General features: G+C 47.6%; 1 protein-coding gene across 2 annotated transcripts in view; it reads right to left on the bottom strand.

The window, feature by feature from the left end:
• KCNN1 (potassium calcium-activated channel subfamily N member 1) overlaps positions 1-15599 on the bottom strand; it is a 742449-nt gene that overhangs the window by 266805 nt on the left and 460045 nt on the right. For both annotated transcript variants that reach the window (XM_069648788.1, XM_069648798.1), the window contains exon 4: positions 12967-13385. In XM_069648788.1, the coding sequence (XP_069504889.1) occupies positions 12967-13385 (419 nt within the window). The remainder of the gene's footprint in view (positions 1-12966; positions 13386-15599) is intronic.

Here is a 15599-nt window from a genome sequence, read left to right as displayed (position 1 = left end):
TTTGGCTCTGACCACACCTATGGGTCAGCACATCTGCAGGCCCCGCCCCAAACACGAGTCTGTCAGGTACAATCAATTCATAACATTCATAAATCAGTGAAGGACCTGGCCATCCTTCACTGATTTATGAAAATGACAACGAAGAGGGACCAGCGGGCGGTTGCGGTTTCAGTTGATAGAGAATCCCTGCAATGAGTCTATTTGTTAGTCTAGAACTCAATTCAGACCGTTTCCATGTATGTTACCTGCCAAAATGGAACATCGAGAGCACTTCTCTCACAGTCGGAAAGAGCAGCAGCCATTCACCCTGCTTAAACGACCCTTTGCCATACTAATCAGTTTTAGGTGAGATCGGCTATTCGGCTATGCAGGGTTGTGTGCTTGTTTTTTTGGGGGAAAGGGCATGCAAGCACTGGTGCATTAGCAGGCCACCAGCAAGCAGTATGGGACTCCAGCCCAGTTCAAGAGTTCCCTCCATCAGGCTCGGACTAGCCTATAGGGCAATAGGCCCACGGCTGAACCAAAAACACAAAATGCTGGTGTGGGACACTTTTTTGGCCAATGTGGGCCAGTTTGATGAGTTACTTCACTATGTGGCTAGTAGCTTTGACCAGAGTTGCTGAATGTATATTCTTTAAAATGCACAATTTGCTTCACTTTTTATCAAAAAATTCTCCCTTTGGTACTATTCAAACAGTGTCACAAAAGGAATGAATAGCCTTTTGCAACTGTGGGCCACTTTTTCATTGGTGCCCGAGACAATTGTATGGCCCAGTCCGACCCTGCTCTCCATTGACCCCTGTGAACGCCTTTATGCACAGAAGTATTGCCACAGAAAAAGACGTTTGATCATTCCCCAGGAGGACAGTCCACTCCAGGACCGCCCGGAGCCCTGCCCTGGGAAATGAAATTCACGGGGAAGTTGATGGCAGGATGCGCAAACGGCAGAATGGTCCGAGTTCCTGGGATTCTAGTAGCAGTGCCAGGCAAATGCCTAATACAATACACAAGCCAAAACTTTTGGGTTTGCCAGTGCTTATTTTCAGAAGGAGTTCAGTGAAGGACAAATAGTGCTTCTAAATCGAGTAGCTGAAGGCAGACCTGGTAAAGACATTTTTATAAGACCAGTAGTGCGTTTAGAGCTCCAATTAAAGTCATTAACTTAAGACTGCTTTGAAAAAACAATGGCAGTCACTTTGAGAACAAAGTCTGATGGTAATGCCGGAAAAAGCTATCTCAAAGAGCTCTCATGATGATGTGTTTTGCCCAGGGAAGGGCAGGACATGGGTGGAACGGCCATAGGGATTAGCTTGGCCATGGGCAGTCAATGGGTGGGTGAATAACCAAGCAACACCTACATACTTTCTATCCCTCCTCACATGCCATTTCTCCCTAGCTGTACAAATACAATGCTGTCTGGTTAGTGTGGTACTACTATATTTGTAGTTATTTTGTGGGTTATTTTAGAAAATGAATAAAATCACACCTTAACAAGAGGATGAACACATGTTTATGCCAGTAATAGCATGACAAAAAGATAATTTTCCATCATTACTGGCTATCTATATAATGAATGTCTTTATGCATACAGCATAGTACCAGATATTTTCAATACAAGCTGATGTAAAATACACCATCAGACTTGCACACGCAAGAATAATGCACCACATTTTGTACGTAAAACCTGATGCTTTTTATGTCGTATTTCTGTGGGCTTGGACAGTAAATTGCACAGTATGGAAGACATTTTTCAAAATATGTTGCGGGGGAGAACACTAACGGACCCCCTTGGTGTGGTGTGGTCTTGTTCGCTGCACTCGCTCGCTCCCAAATTCTCCCAGAGAAATCTACGCCCCACCATCTTTCAAAGTCACCAGCCGCCACTGCACTGGCTCTGACACTCCTCCTACAGAACTGTACGCAAGAGGTGAGCATTCCAGTGACATGCCGATTCTGACAATCCTCATAATGTTTGAAAGAGGTGAGCTTTCCTGAGATACACTGGTTCGACAGTCCTCGTACAGAAGTGTACGGAACATACAGGTGAGCATTCCATTGACACACGGATTCAGACAGTCCTCATAATGTTTGCAAGAGGTGAGCATTCCATTGACACACTGATTCAGACAGTCCTCATAATGTTTGCAAGAGGGAGCTTTCCTGTTCTGACTTAACTGCCAGGCTATTATGCAAGTCTATGCAAAAAGGACGTGCATACTCGTCCTTGGCACTTAAGGGCTTAAAAAGATTAAGAGTTGCTATAATTTATAGAGTCTGAAATGACAATGATTATTTCTTGGACGGAATGAGTGTTCCTGTAACTCGCCATTTCTGAAGCCCCTACCATTGGATGGACGGGCCTTTGATTGACATGCTATTCACTGCTCGACCGATTTGCCTTGAAATGAAATACCCCATTATTAATTACCCTATCTATTATATCTTGAGGTGCATAACTATGAAATCACGTGTTACCTACAACAATTCTCCTGGAAAAAACAGCTGCATTATCCAGAATATGTTTAATTGTGAATACCATTTGGGAATGTGGCACACTCCGGGAGAATGTCTACCTTCCAGTTACTCTTAATTTGCAAGAAACATTAGTTCAGTGCTCTTGAAAAATGTGCTCCAATGTGTGTCATCTGGATGGGCTATGGGTTTGCTCAACAATTAAAATATGAAAACAAAAGTGCCCTCAAGAAAGGGACCTCCGCACTCACATGTTTTGGACTGTCCATAAGGCCAGATATGTTCTGTAATTAATCACTCTACAAATAGGATGCAATTTTTTTTAACCAGGCAGCGAACATGTATAGCTCTGCTATTTGCACATGCAAAAGGCCCTGGAAGGGATGCCCTTTTAACCAGTGCATCATTTCTGTTATTAGGCCACCTGGAACAGTGATGCTTCCGGTGTGTAATTAAAGCGGTGATACGCTCTATTGCAATTCACAATACAACGCTCATGTGTCCTTTTCAAAAGATGACCCCGAAATAACATGCCGTATCTAGGCAGATCCACTTTCACAGTAGACAGCACCCTTTAAAACTTGCTGGGGCATCAAACGAGGGATAAGCGATGACTGGCAGTGTATCCCCTCCCATATAAAATAATTTGATTGATGCGGGTGTCAAACCGCCCCCGATTTCAAATGTGACAACCTAGAAAAACACAGAGGTTCCATTACTGTGGATACAGCAGTGCCCGTTTCTGCAAGGTTCACGCAAGCACCTCCCCTCGCTGCGTGACCCCATCCCTGGAGGCAGCTAATCTTAAATTCTCGGCAGGCACAAGCCTCAGCCCAGAAGAGGCAGCTCGCGTGCAGCTTGGCGTGGATGCACTTCTCGGGACGAGCAGGACTCACAGATATTCCCTGGGAGCAGCAGGGCAGTCAGAGAAGGGAAAACAATAGCAGATTAATGAGCAGTACAGAGGAGAAGGCAGCACTGGCAGTACGCGCGCGCACAGAGACAGATAGCGGTGGCCAGAGGGAGGGAACTTCCGTGACGACCCCGGAAGTACTTGGTGTGATTGGGGGCATTTCCTCGGACAGCGCCCTCTGCTGAGCTCAGAACTTGCTGGAACTTTTCTAGTGTATGGTTCCTCGCAGGAAGTGGAGGGGACAGGTGGGGGAAAAGAAGGGAGTAAAATAGAGAGGAGAGTATGTTATGTTGCCAAGAAGGGGTGAAGACAGCTGGACAGAATCAGAAAGCTGGGAGGGTGGTGTGCGTTGGGGCTGGTGGACACAGAAAGAAAGCTGATACAAAAAATAAATGTTGAAGAGGTAAGAGGATGCAGAACGCAATTAAGATACAACCTTGAGATTGGTGAAAGTGCAGCGACTGGAAGCACATACAATGCACAACCTGTAGTGATGTAAGGAGCTAGACGGGTTTAGATAGGATTGCATACATCACACAAGGTGGGCTAAGCACACCAGTGTGACAGAGCCGTAATGGAAAGCCATGTAGCACAAGCACAGGGCCGGCCTTAGGGGCAGCAGTGCCATGGGCAAATAAGCGCCCTCTTTCCCCGCGCACCTCTGGTCAAAAGGGGTCGTGGCCGGGAAGTTTCACATTTTTTTTTAAACCTCGCTCCGACAAGGAGGTAATTCTATGAATAGGGTGTATCAGCACCTATTGTTCCTAAATGCGCTCCGGTGCCGCGGGCGCATTGACTAACAATGAGGTGCCTGCCACGCCCTCTGCCACTATGCCAGCTCGGGGGAGCCCTTGAAAGACTCCCCCGAGCTGGCGTGGTGGGGGGCTAATGGTGCCTTTTGTTGGTGAAGGCACCCCCGGCGGAGGGGCGCATTTGGTGACAACAGGGTGCTGATTGTCATTGAATGCGCCCACCTGCTGCGCCTTCTCCTGCTATGCCAGCTCGGCGCAGCCCTTGAAAGACTCCCCCGAGCTGGCGTGGCAGGGGCTAATGGCGCCCTGAGGGGCGTGGCGCTCCGGGCTGTGGCCCGGCTCCCCGCCCCCTAAGGCCGGGCCTGCACAAGCACGACACGTGCCGCTTATTGAAGAAATACAGTGAGAGGAGTTTCTAAGCAGGCAGAGCAGAACACTCATTAAAAAGGAGAGACAGGCAGGATAATGGGCAGTCTGTAAAAGACAAGCAGACAAACGATGACAGAGGGCGGGTATAGAACAGGTGTGAGGAAGGACAAGCAGATAGTGAGTACTGCAATAAATAGACATGCAGGAGTCAAGTCTTTAAAAAAAAAGTGGGTGACTCATTAACATATGCAAAGGGATGTGAAATCACCAGAAATTAGCATAGTAGAGTGAAATATGCACATTTCATTCAATTGGCTTTGCAGAACCATACAAACGAGACCAATGGGTATTTGCCTTCCATAAAGTAAACATGCCTGACCTGTGATTCTTGCGACCACGGTCTGAAACCCCAGCTCGCTCTTGAAATCATAATTTTGAAAAAGACAGACAGACATGTTTTATACATCCTCTAAATGACCCTGGGGGGTGGCGTCCGCCCTCGCAGGGGTGGGGGAGGCGGTCGCAGTCCACCTGTGCATACCCTCCACTTGAGCCCTGATATAGACCAGACAGAGGGCGCTCCTGAGAAAAGGCATAGCAGACAGGCAGGTACAGCGTGCTGTTCAAAGAGAAAGCGAGAAGGGCAGATGGATAGGGTGATGCACAGGGAAGGGGCGCCACGCGAAATGATGGACAAGCAGATACATGACTGTGTGCAAGAGTGAGGGTGCTTTATGTCACAGGCATGTCAAAGGAAGGCAGGCAGAGGGTGTTATACGTGTTATATGAAGCAGCCATGCAGACAGATGGTGCTGCATCTAACAGTGACATGCAGACTGCGAGTATGGCACAGGGCAAACAAGTAAATGAGCCGGCAGAGAATGATGTGTAGAGCAGGTATGTAAGGAATCAGGGAGACAGGTGCTGCTCTGTGGGGCAGTCATGCAGAAGGGCAGAGACAGGGTACTTCATGGCACAGGCATGCTGCAGGAAGCCAGACAGAGGGTGCAACATGTAACAGGCATGAAGAAGGACAGGCAGACAGAGAGCACTATTCGACACAGACAAGCCTATGGGTAGGCAGCTATAGAGTGCTCTATGGAGCAGGAATGCTGAAGGGCAAGCAGACAGAAGGTGCTGTATGAGGCAGTCATGTAGGACATGCAGACTGAGAGTGCGGCACAGGGAAAACAAAGGAGCAGGCAGAGGGTGATGTCTAGAGCAGGCCTGGAGGGGTCAGGGAGACAGGGGCTGCTGTATGGGGCCGTCATGCAGAAGGGCAGACATGGGGTACTTCGCCACAGGAAGCCAGACAGAGGGTGAAACGTGTAACAGGCATGCAGAAGGACAGGCAGACAGAGAGCAATATTTGGCACAGACAAGCAGATAGCTAGGCAGCCAGAGAGTGCTCTATGGAGCAGGAATGCGGATGAGCAAGCAGACAGAGGGTGCTGTATGAAGCAGTCATGCAGGACAGACAGCCAGAGAGTGCTCTATGGAGCAGCAATGCTGAAGGGCAAGAAGACAGAAGGTGCTGTATGAAGCAGTCATGCAGGACATGCAGACTGAGAGTGTGGCACAGGGAAAACAAAGGAGCAGGCAGAGGGTGATGTCTAGAGCAGGCATGGAGGGGTCAGGGAGACAGGGGCTGCTGTATGGGGCAGTCATGCAGAAAGGCAGCCACAGGGTACTTTGCTGCAGGAAGCCAGACAGAGGGTGCAACGTGTAACAGGCATGCAGAAGGACAGGCAGACAGAGAGTAATATTTGGCACAGCCAAGCAGATAGCTAGACAGCCAGAGAGTGCTATATGAAGCAGGAATGCTGATGAGCAAGCAGACAGAGTGTGCTGTATGAAGCATTCATGAAGGAGAGGGAGACTGGGGGTGTGGCACAGGGAAAACCATTAAAGCAACAGGCAGACAGAGGGCTATGTGTAGAGAAGGCACACAGGGGGTCAGGGGGAAGAATGCTGCAGTATGGGCAGACACGCAGACGTGCAGGCAGAGGGTGTTGTATGCAGGCATGCAGATAGGCAAGTAAGCAAACGGTGTTTGTACGAAATTTGTTTTGAGATAATTTAGAAAGTATTTACTTGTAAAACAAAGGGAAAACAGAAAACAATGTCATTTCTTACAACATAGTATGTAATGAAGATGTATTTTCTGCAATAAAGTGATAAGTGATATGAGTGCTATAGCACAGTAAGTAGAGCGATCGCTTTGACATCTGTGCAGAGCTTGCCAACGCAGGTTCGAAACCTGGCAGGCTAAAAACTCAGCCTTTGTAAAATAATAAGCAACGCTCTGATGTCTGAGGGTTTGTAGCGCTATATAAAGTTGAATTATTATTATTATTATCATTATTATTATTATTAGTGTTATTATTATTTGGATAGTTGGACTGCATGGCAATTACCCTTGGGGGTAGCTGTTGTGTTATGGTTTGTATGGTAAAGGCATGCATGCAGGCAGGCAGCGGATACTGTATGGCGCAGGCAAATGAGTATGCAGACAGGGGGTGCGATATAAGGCGGGTAGAAAGACAATGAGAGATGTTTCGAACAAACATGATGAAGAGTAGGCAGAAGCAGCAGTATGGAGTAGGTATGCAGGAGGGAAGGGCAGGCAGGCACATGCTGCAATATAGAGCATGTATGCAGAAGGACAGGCAGGCACAGAATGCAGTATGGAGCAAATATGCAGGAGGGCAGCAGGCAGCGGGTGAAGTGTGTAGCAGGCATACAGGAGGGTAGACAGGCTGTGGCTGCTGTATGAAACAGACAGGTAGGGGGCACATTATCTAGCAGGCATGCAGGAGGGCAGGCAGAGGGTGCAGTGTGTAACAAGTATGTAGAAGGACGGGCAAGCAGATGGTGCACAATGGAGCACGTATGCAGGGAAAAGGGTGCACTATGGAGCACGTATACAGGCAGGCAGAGGATGCATTGTGTAGCAGGTATGCAGGGCGACAGGCAGGCAGAACGTGCAGTATGGAGCAAGTATGCAGGACAGGCAGGCAGGAAAAAGAGTGCAGTATGGAGCAGGTACGCAGGGAGACAGACAGGCAAGTGCAGTATCTTGCTGGTATGGAGGATGCCAGGCGGATGATGCAGGCTGTATGCGGAATGCAGGAGGCCAGGCAGTGAGAGGCTGCAGTATGGAGCAGGTATGCAGGAGGGCAGGTCGGAAGAAGATGCTGGTTAAAATAGGCAGACAGAGGGTGCGGTATAACTTAGAAGTACAGATGGACTGCCAGGCCGCGGGCACTGTGTGGCACATGTAGAGAAAGAGATGCAGCGCGCGGTGCCCGGGGTGGAGCCCGGGGTGGTCTACGTACGCAGAGGGGGTGTATATTGAACACACACAACAGTATAAAGGCACCCCCGTGACATACATACAGACAAGAAAAGGTGTGTACATACAAATCGCACAGCAGAAGCTATCTGCAGATACAGCTCTCTGGTAGGCCCATGAGGCTATCCGGGCATAAGGGGCTGCAGAGAGCAAGCACACGGTGGGTTGCATACAAGAGGGGTAATCAGTGAACGCACAGATGAGCTGAGACACAGCAGAGGTGATGAGAATACGGGCCATGCAAAGGAAAGAAAGCCGAGGGAGCCGCATAGAACAGACTCACAACAATTCAGACTCAAAGACAGAGGGGTCTCCATAACACACGACACAGGACAAACGGGAGCGGGGCGATCACGAACACACACCACAGCAGTCCCAGACCGGGCTATGAGCAGAACAGAACTACAGGTGGACAGAGCCTGCCCATCATCTATACGCGATCACGTGCCAAAAGGTGTTTCAGTAATCGCAGCTCTCACTTGCAGCAGCACTGACCCTCCTCCAATCTCATACATCATTGGCTACAAACAAGTGCCAGGAAGGGGGCGGGGGCTGCTGTGAGGCACAGTCCGGAGATTCCTCCTGCCTGTGCGGTACACCGCTTTTCGGCGCGGCCAGTTCAGTGCAGGCTGGATTGGTGCAGCCTGTTAGGCGCGACCGGTCTGGCGCTGAGAATCTTTTCGGTGCGGCAGCACAGCTTTTTAAGAAAATGAAAAAAATTGATGCTGTCTCGGACCCTTGCCTGCAGAGATACACGACCAAAGAGCTAACCACTGGGCTATCGAGATTTTATCACTTTTCAATGCAACGGTAACTTATATTAACGTGGGTCATTAAGAGCGCTCGTAAAGCTTAATATAAGTAACTGGTGCAGACAAAATCAATAACCGCTCTGTGGCCTTGAGGTTAATTCTTCCGTCACCCAGCCCTGCAGACCCTGGTTTGTAACGGCCTTAATTGTATATATATATATTTTTTTGTATTAAAAGTGCAATGTTAATTAAAATTTTGGCGAAGTGGCCGTGCCGAACAGGGCGCAGTGAAACGTCTGCCCCAAATCGACCGGCACCGAACTGGCGGCTCCGAAATGTCCTGCTCCGTGCAAGTGCACTCTAGGGTTCACGTGAGAGCAATAGGCAGCAAAAAGGTAGCAGTCTCAATGGAGTTCCGGGAGAGAGAGATTTTGTATGCCAAAACGAAAAAGGTGTGAGGGTAGAAAGAACTATTAAAACTTCTACGGGGAATAAGCACAGAGGAAATGCACAGGGGTTGGGTGAAATAACGAAGTAAGTGGGTGTCTACGATGAAAGGAAGATAACGCATACACAGAAGAGAACGGGAGATCTGGCCAGAGAAAGGGAATGACACAAAAGAAAGTGTGATATAGGCTTCTCCAGAGGATGCAGCAAAAAGGCGAGATGTGATGATTTGAGAGTGGGGGAGAGGGGAGAAATGGCACGAAAAGAGTCAGATGGGGAGAAAGCCAGAATAAGAAAAGGGAAGAGCAGGGTGTGACTAGAAAATGAGAAAGAGCGAGAGGTAGTGACCCCAGGTTATTAGATGGTTGAAAGGGGGAGCCTGCAATGCCTAGAAAACATGTACAAGTAAAGCGAACCCCACTCGAGCGCTCCTTAAACAGTCCATGCATAGCAGTATCTTGCTCATAATGTAGGCTTCGTGGCTCTAGACGGGGTTCACCCGAGCTGCAGTCTTCTTACCGGCTGGAGGCACCCGCTGTGTAAGGGGACATTCTTAGAGCAATCCGCTCAGGGGAAGGGTTGGCTTGGCTTTAGGGAAGTGGGGAAATTGGAGATTCCCAGGCAAGTTGGTGTCTTGGAAAAGGTGGTAGGGTAGGGACAGAGCAATCATATGTGGAGAAGTAGCAGAGTTGGTGAAGATCAGGCAAATCTGGGAAAGATCAAGCAAATCTGCTTCCTTTAAAACAAGAGAATAGTAGTCTCCATTCCTGCCCCTCCCCCGTCTGTACTCAATCCGTCTACAAACACTTAAGATGCCTCACAATACCCTAGGCTGCTTGGTGGCCTCCCTTAAATCGCACATTAGTAACCATCACACTGGTGATCCAACCCTCACCAGTTTCTGAAATGGTGTGTGATAGTTGACAAGTTCTGTTAGCTCAATGGGGCCAGGGCGCATTACCTATACACACTGTGCGTGCTTCGAAAGAGTGCAATGGCCTGCAGTAAGTACACATGAAACAATGAAACTGTGTTCCAGTAGAAGGGGCATGAGGTGTGGGGAACCAAGGACTTCTTCTGGCATATTATTCTGAGCTCCCTAGATGTATGTGCACCCCCAAATAAGGTTATCCCACTAAACATTGGACGTGCAGTCTGCTCTGCATCCTGGTGGAACACTCACTTGCATGTGGTTTTTATGAGATCCAATTGCAGAATATCCATTATTTGTTAGCATACAGGAGTCTGCAACCTTTAGCTCCCCAGATGTTTTAGACTACAACTCCCAACACCCTTAGGCAGGACAGTCAAAGGGAAGGGGTCATGCACATTGGAGTCCAAAACATTGGGTGAGCCACATTGCAGCATATGTGCAGTGTGTAGGCCCAGAGGCCAAAAGCGTGGGAAATTGAAATGAGCAAATAAAAGTGTAAACTGAATGGAATAGAAACCAATGAACCAGTTTCAAGATGCAAGTTGACTTATTCTGTATTCCTTCCCTTGATTGCACCGCATGGTGTTGTTCAATGCTTTTCTATCATCCAGAAACGAAAACTGCCACACTACATATCTTGGCTTTGCCAAAGGATCGATATTCAGGCTGCAGTCGATCCAGAACGTGGCTGCACATCTTTTCCTACGTCTGGGAAACTGTTAGCAGCTCACAGCACCTTTTACTAGTCTGTTCTGGCTTCCGATAGCCCACAGATCCCTCTTTAAAAAGGTCCCTGGTGTATCTTGCTAAACACAATTCTTATCTATGAACCAACTAGTCAATGCGTTCCTCTACTGTGCCTCTTCTACTTTGACCACAGTCGGTAAAGTAATAATGGGAGGTACGGGGTTTTCGATGCACGCAGCGTTAACAAGCAATTCACTTCTAGATTTCATTTGAGTACTGACTGAAGGTTAGGAAAGCATTGAGGACATTTCTGTCTGCTAGAACTTAGAGAGCTTTGGCTTCTGCTCCAACCCGTTCCTTTTCTCCTTGAAAGTGCCCAGATGCCTACTTGGGGATAGAGTGGTCTATAAGCTGTATGACAATACAGTGCAATATAACTAGATTCCAAATCCCACATGATCGAAACTGGATCTTGTAGAAAGGCTTTGCAACTGGTCAACTGGAATCTCCACTGGGGCAATGCTGTATTTTGGATTGGCACAATTGTTTCTTCTGAACGAATGACCCAGCTCGTATATATGTACGCATGAGGGGAGGCATAAGAGTGAGGGAAAGAAAAGGGTCCTGGTGGGTTACAGAACAGCAGCAGGCGAGGTCCTCTTTGAGTCCTTAGTTCCCTCCTGACCTGTATCAATAGGGGACAATATTGCAAAGAATACTTGCATCATCTGTCACCCCAAAATCTGTGCAAATCACCTTTATTAAAGCAACGTTGATCTATAAAAACATATTGCCCTGACACCTATCCCCGGGATTACCCAGAAATGAAATAGCATTGAATTGTGGGCCTGTGAGGCTTGACTTCCCGGTCACTAGTGAACGAGGAAGACTGGCGCAGCCAGGTTCTGTGGCATTTCTTTTGAGCGAGAGTTACCTCTTGTGGCACCAGACTATACTCTAAGACGACCTCACCTGATGGAGACTCGAGAGGCAGGCTGACGTGGATGTCTGGTAGTGCTGCCCCAACAAACGACCATCATAACCCAAGGATTCCTGCCGGCGGGCAAGCACCATTTCGGAACCACTCTACAACACAGCATTTACTTTTGATGGTTACCTTCTGCAAAGTGCAAAAATAAAACCGAAAGAAACAACCTTTTCGCTCATAAATAAACTGAACACAATATTGCTCCATTTCATGAAAACTAAGCAACATTTCAAAGAAGGGATTTTTCCAGCAGAATTGGATTGAATTATTCCAACAAGTTGTGCAAAGTTCCCTTAAAAATGCACGTAGTACGTAGCAAAAGTGCACAGAAGTCTTGTACACGGGACTGATATCTAAGTCCAAGAAAAATGGGCACAGAACTCTTTTAAAAATGAAAACATTTGCTTTCAAGTCCAGCAAACAGATTTCAACAAAATGGGAAATTAATCATTTTTTAAAAATTAAGTGTTTTTTTAAATATATATACACATTTGTATATGTAGCTTGGAAAATTGTTTAGAACAGGCTGAGCAGAGTGAAGGAATTTTGCTGCCCTGGGAAAAGTAATATTTTGTCCTCACCCACTTGCGCCCGAGGCTTATTTTCAAGTAATGTATGTCCCCTTACTGGCGGTGCCCTAGTCAGCTGCTGAGTCTTGCCTCGTCACAGTACCTGCCCTGTAACTGTTTCTTAAACTTCTCATTGAGATGATCCCGTTTTCATTCAGTTTCATGCCACTACCTCCAGATTAAACATGAAAGCGGGTGTGCCCTCTAGCAGATCTGGCCCCACTGTGGCCCTGATCGCAGTCTAGCAAAACCGCTGAGAGCTTGCCCACCTGCAAACTATAATTCACCCTTCCACAAATCTATCAAGGGGGATGCTGATTGGCCAATCTGGCTACAATGAATCTCTCCCAAGACATCAAACCTATAGATTTTTTTAGAGAGGGTACCTAAATCCCTTTAATTTTTAATGTTTTTTATTAGGTGTCTAAAGATCCAATTTGATTATTCCACTTGGGCATATATGCACTGGAGGCTAGCAATGGAAAGGCCGTGAAGCGTGTGTGGGGTGGGATCTTTTTTTCCTGTCCAGCAACGTCATGCATTAGGTCTACCCCGTAAGGCCCACCTTTGATCGTGCTGAGAAGCTATGAAGTGTTGGCCAGTTTCCTCCCCCTAGATAAAATACATCATTCCCTCTAAACTTCTGGGGCCTTGAGTTGCCACAGCCCACATGGAGCACAGACTGCTCAGTGAGGTTGAAAGCATGAGGGTAGGGTGTGAGGGCTTACCTCTCGCAGACCCGCACCGTCCAGGCGGCGATGATCCATGAGGATATGCTGAAGACAAGCAACACAGTGCCGGGGCAGATGGTCATCAGGGTTTTCATCACAAAGCGTGTGTTGAAGTTGATCTTGTTGAGCGCCCCAATACTCCGTGATGAGGCGTCCGTGAAGAGCTTGCTATGCAGGAGCATCACGCGGCCAATGAGGTAGAGCCGCAGGAACATAGGGATGGACAGGATGATGTCCACATCAGCGTTCGCCACCGAGGTGGTGTATGTGAAGGCCAGTCGGGCAGTCCACGTGAACAGATATTGCCCAGGGATAGGGTGGATGGCGCAGACAATCAGCTCCAAGGTGATGAAAAAGATTCGCTCGTAGGTCATGGCTATTCTCCAGTCATCGGCGCCATTGTCCACCATAAATAACTGCAAAGGGAGCAAGGAGGGTGGAAGGATGAGATGGCAAGAGAGACAGAGGGAATAAAGAAAGAGAGGGAGAAAGAGAGAGATAGAGTGAGAGAGAGGGGGGAGGGAGGGAAAAGGAGGATGGGTACAAGAGAAATAAGGGGGAGATAGAAAAAAGAAAACCGGGAGAACAACGGAGGGTGGGAGGAGGAGCAAGCAAAGAGGGGAGAGGGCAAAGGATGGTGGCAGAATGACGGGAGGAGGAGCAAGCAAAGCGCAGAGAGGGCAAAGGATGGTGGCAGAATGAAAGTGCAGGGTGGAAAGAAGAGACAATAGGGGAGAGGAAACAAAGGAGAATGGAACAAAGAGAGCAAGAGAGTGTGACAAAAGGCCATGGAAATAAGAGAGAACAGGGAGAACAAACGAAGGAAGAAGGAAGGTAGAGCAAGGGAGGAGAAAGGAAGGGAGAATGAAGCATACAGAGCCAAAGGAAGTTGGGAGCAGGAGACAACATAGGAAGTGCAAAGGAGAGTGGAAGAAAGAGAAAATGATAAGGAAAGGTATGAAGAAGAGAAGGGGTGCAAGGTAGAGGTGGCAATAGATAGATACCAAGAGTAAGAGAGAGCATATAGGAAATAGAAGGCGTGGATGTAATAAGGGTGGAGTGAAAGTAGTTGGTAGGAGGAAAGTAAGTGAGACAAAGTAAGGCATTGTGCAAGAAAGATGAAGAGTACAATGGATGCAGAGTAAGGGATGGGGCGAGCAAAGAGGGTGGAAAGAAGAGAGCAATAAAAAGCATAGATATGTGGAAGAAAGAGAAATAAAGGCAGAGGAAAAAGAGAGCAAAACATGGCGTTAGAAAGAGAACAAGGGGAGCAGGAAGAGAGAAAGAACAAAGGCGTGTGGATGTAAAACAGAATTAGGGAGTATAAATAAAAGAGGGAGGGATATTGCAGAGATAGCAAGGTGAGAGAGAGAGAGAGTGAGAAAGAAAGAGAACAGCAGAGGGTGGATGGAATAGAGATTGAGTATGGGCAGGTGTTACGAAAAGAAGTGTCATTTGGAGAGAGCAAGGGGTGGAGAAGGGAGTACAGAGAGTACGAAGAAGGGATTTTAGCACAAGGATGGAGAGAAGAGAGCGAAAAGAGAAGGAGTAAGAGGGTGTGTAACAGAGAATTGGAGGAAGAACGAGAGAAAGGGGAGGAATTTTAAAGAGGTTGGAAGGGAAAGATGAGAAGATGAAGAAGAAGAGAAATCAAAGGTAAGAGAAAGTGAAGGTAGGTGGACCAAAAAAAGCACATGGGAATGAAGTTGATAGAAGAAATTAGGGTGATAAAGGAGGGTAAACAAACATGTGCGATGGAAAAAACAACCAAAGGAGGGTGGAAAGAAAATACGGCAATAGTGTGAGGGAGCAAAGTGGTGCAGCAAGATGGAGCAAGTGGGGTGACGAGCAAATAGTGATGAATAAAAAGTGTTGGGGGTGTGGGAGTAAAGGACAGTGTAGAGAAGAGAACAAGAGGGGGCAAAGGAGGTTGAAAGGAAGAATGAGTTAATTACGAATTCAGAAGAAAGCGCCCATGAATGTAAATGAAACAGCCAGGCAAAACGTAGTGTAAGCCATTGCAAGGAAGGCCGGAGAGGAGCAAAAGAATCCGGAAGAAAGATCACACACCCAAGTGAAATGGGGAAGAAAAGGAGAGTCCACGAGGAAGGATCGGAAGAGAGTAAAGAAGGAAAAGCGTTATCAGGGGCAGGGGGGATTAATGATAGAGGAAGGAAGATCCCAAACCCCAACGAAAGGGGGAACAAAAGGAGATCCAGAAAAGGGAAATTAAGCAAGGGGGGGTAGAGAGAGAAGAAGAGAGGGAGTGATCAAAGGGGGGCGGGGGAAGAAAAAGAAAGACACACACCAATGAAAGGGGAATACAAAGAGAGCCAGGGAAGGAAATTAGGCAAGGAGGGGAAGAGAGTGAAGAATGACCAGAGTGATCAAAGGGGCGAGCAAATGAAATGAGGAACAAAAGGATGAACAGAGAGAGAAATAAAGCAAAGAGGGGAGGAGAGTAAAGAAGGAAGAGAGAGTTCAAAAGGGGGAGAAGAAAAATAGAGACACACCCCAAAGAAAGGGGAGCAAAACAAGAGCCAGATAAGTAAATATAGAAAGGAGTGGAAGAGAGTGAAGAAGAAAGGGAGTGATAAAAGGGGGGGGAGTGAAGATCACAAACACCAGTG

Source organism: Ambystoma mexicanum, chromosome 1p (genome assembly GCF_040938575.1).
Source record: "Ambystoma mexicanum isolate Mex_15411 chromosome 1p, UKY_AmexF1_1, whole genome shotgun sequence".
Taxonomy (NCBI): Eukaryota; Metazoa; Chordata; class Amphibia; order Caudata; family Ambystomatidae; genus Ambystoma; species Ambystoma mexicanum.
Note: the sequence above shows the minus strand (reverse complement) of the source record. Positions and strands in the feature narration are given on the sequence as shown.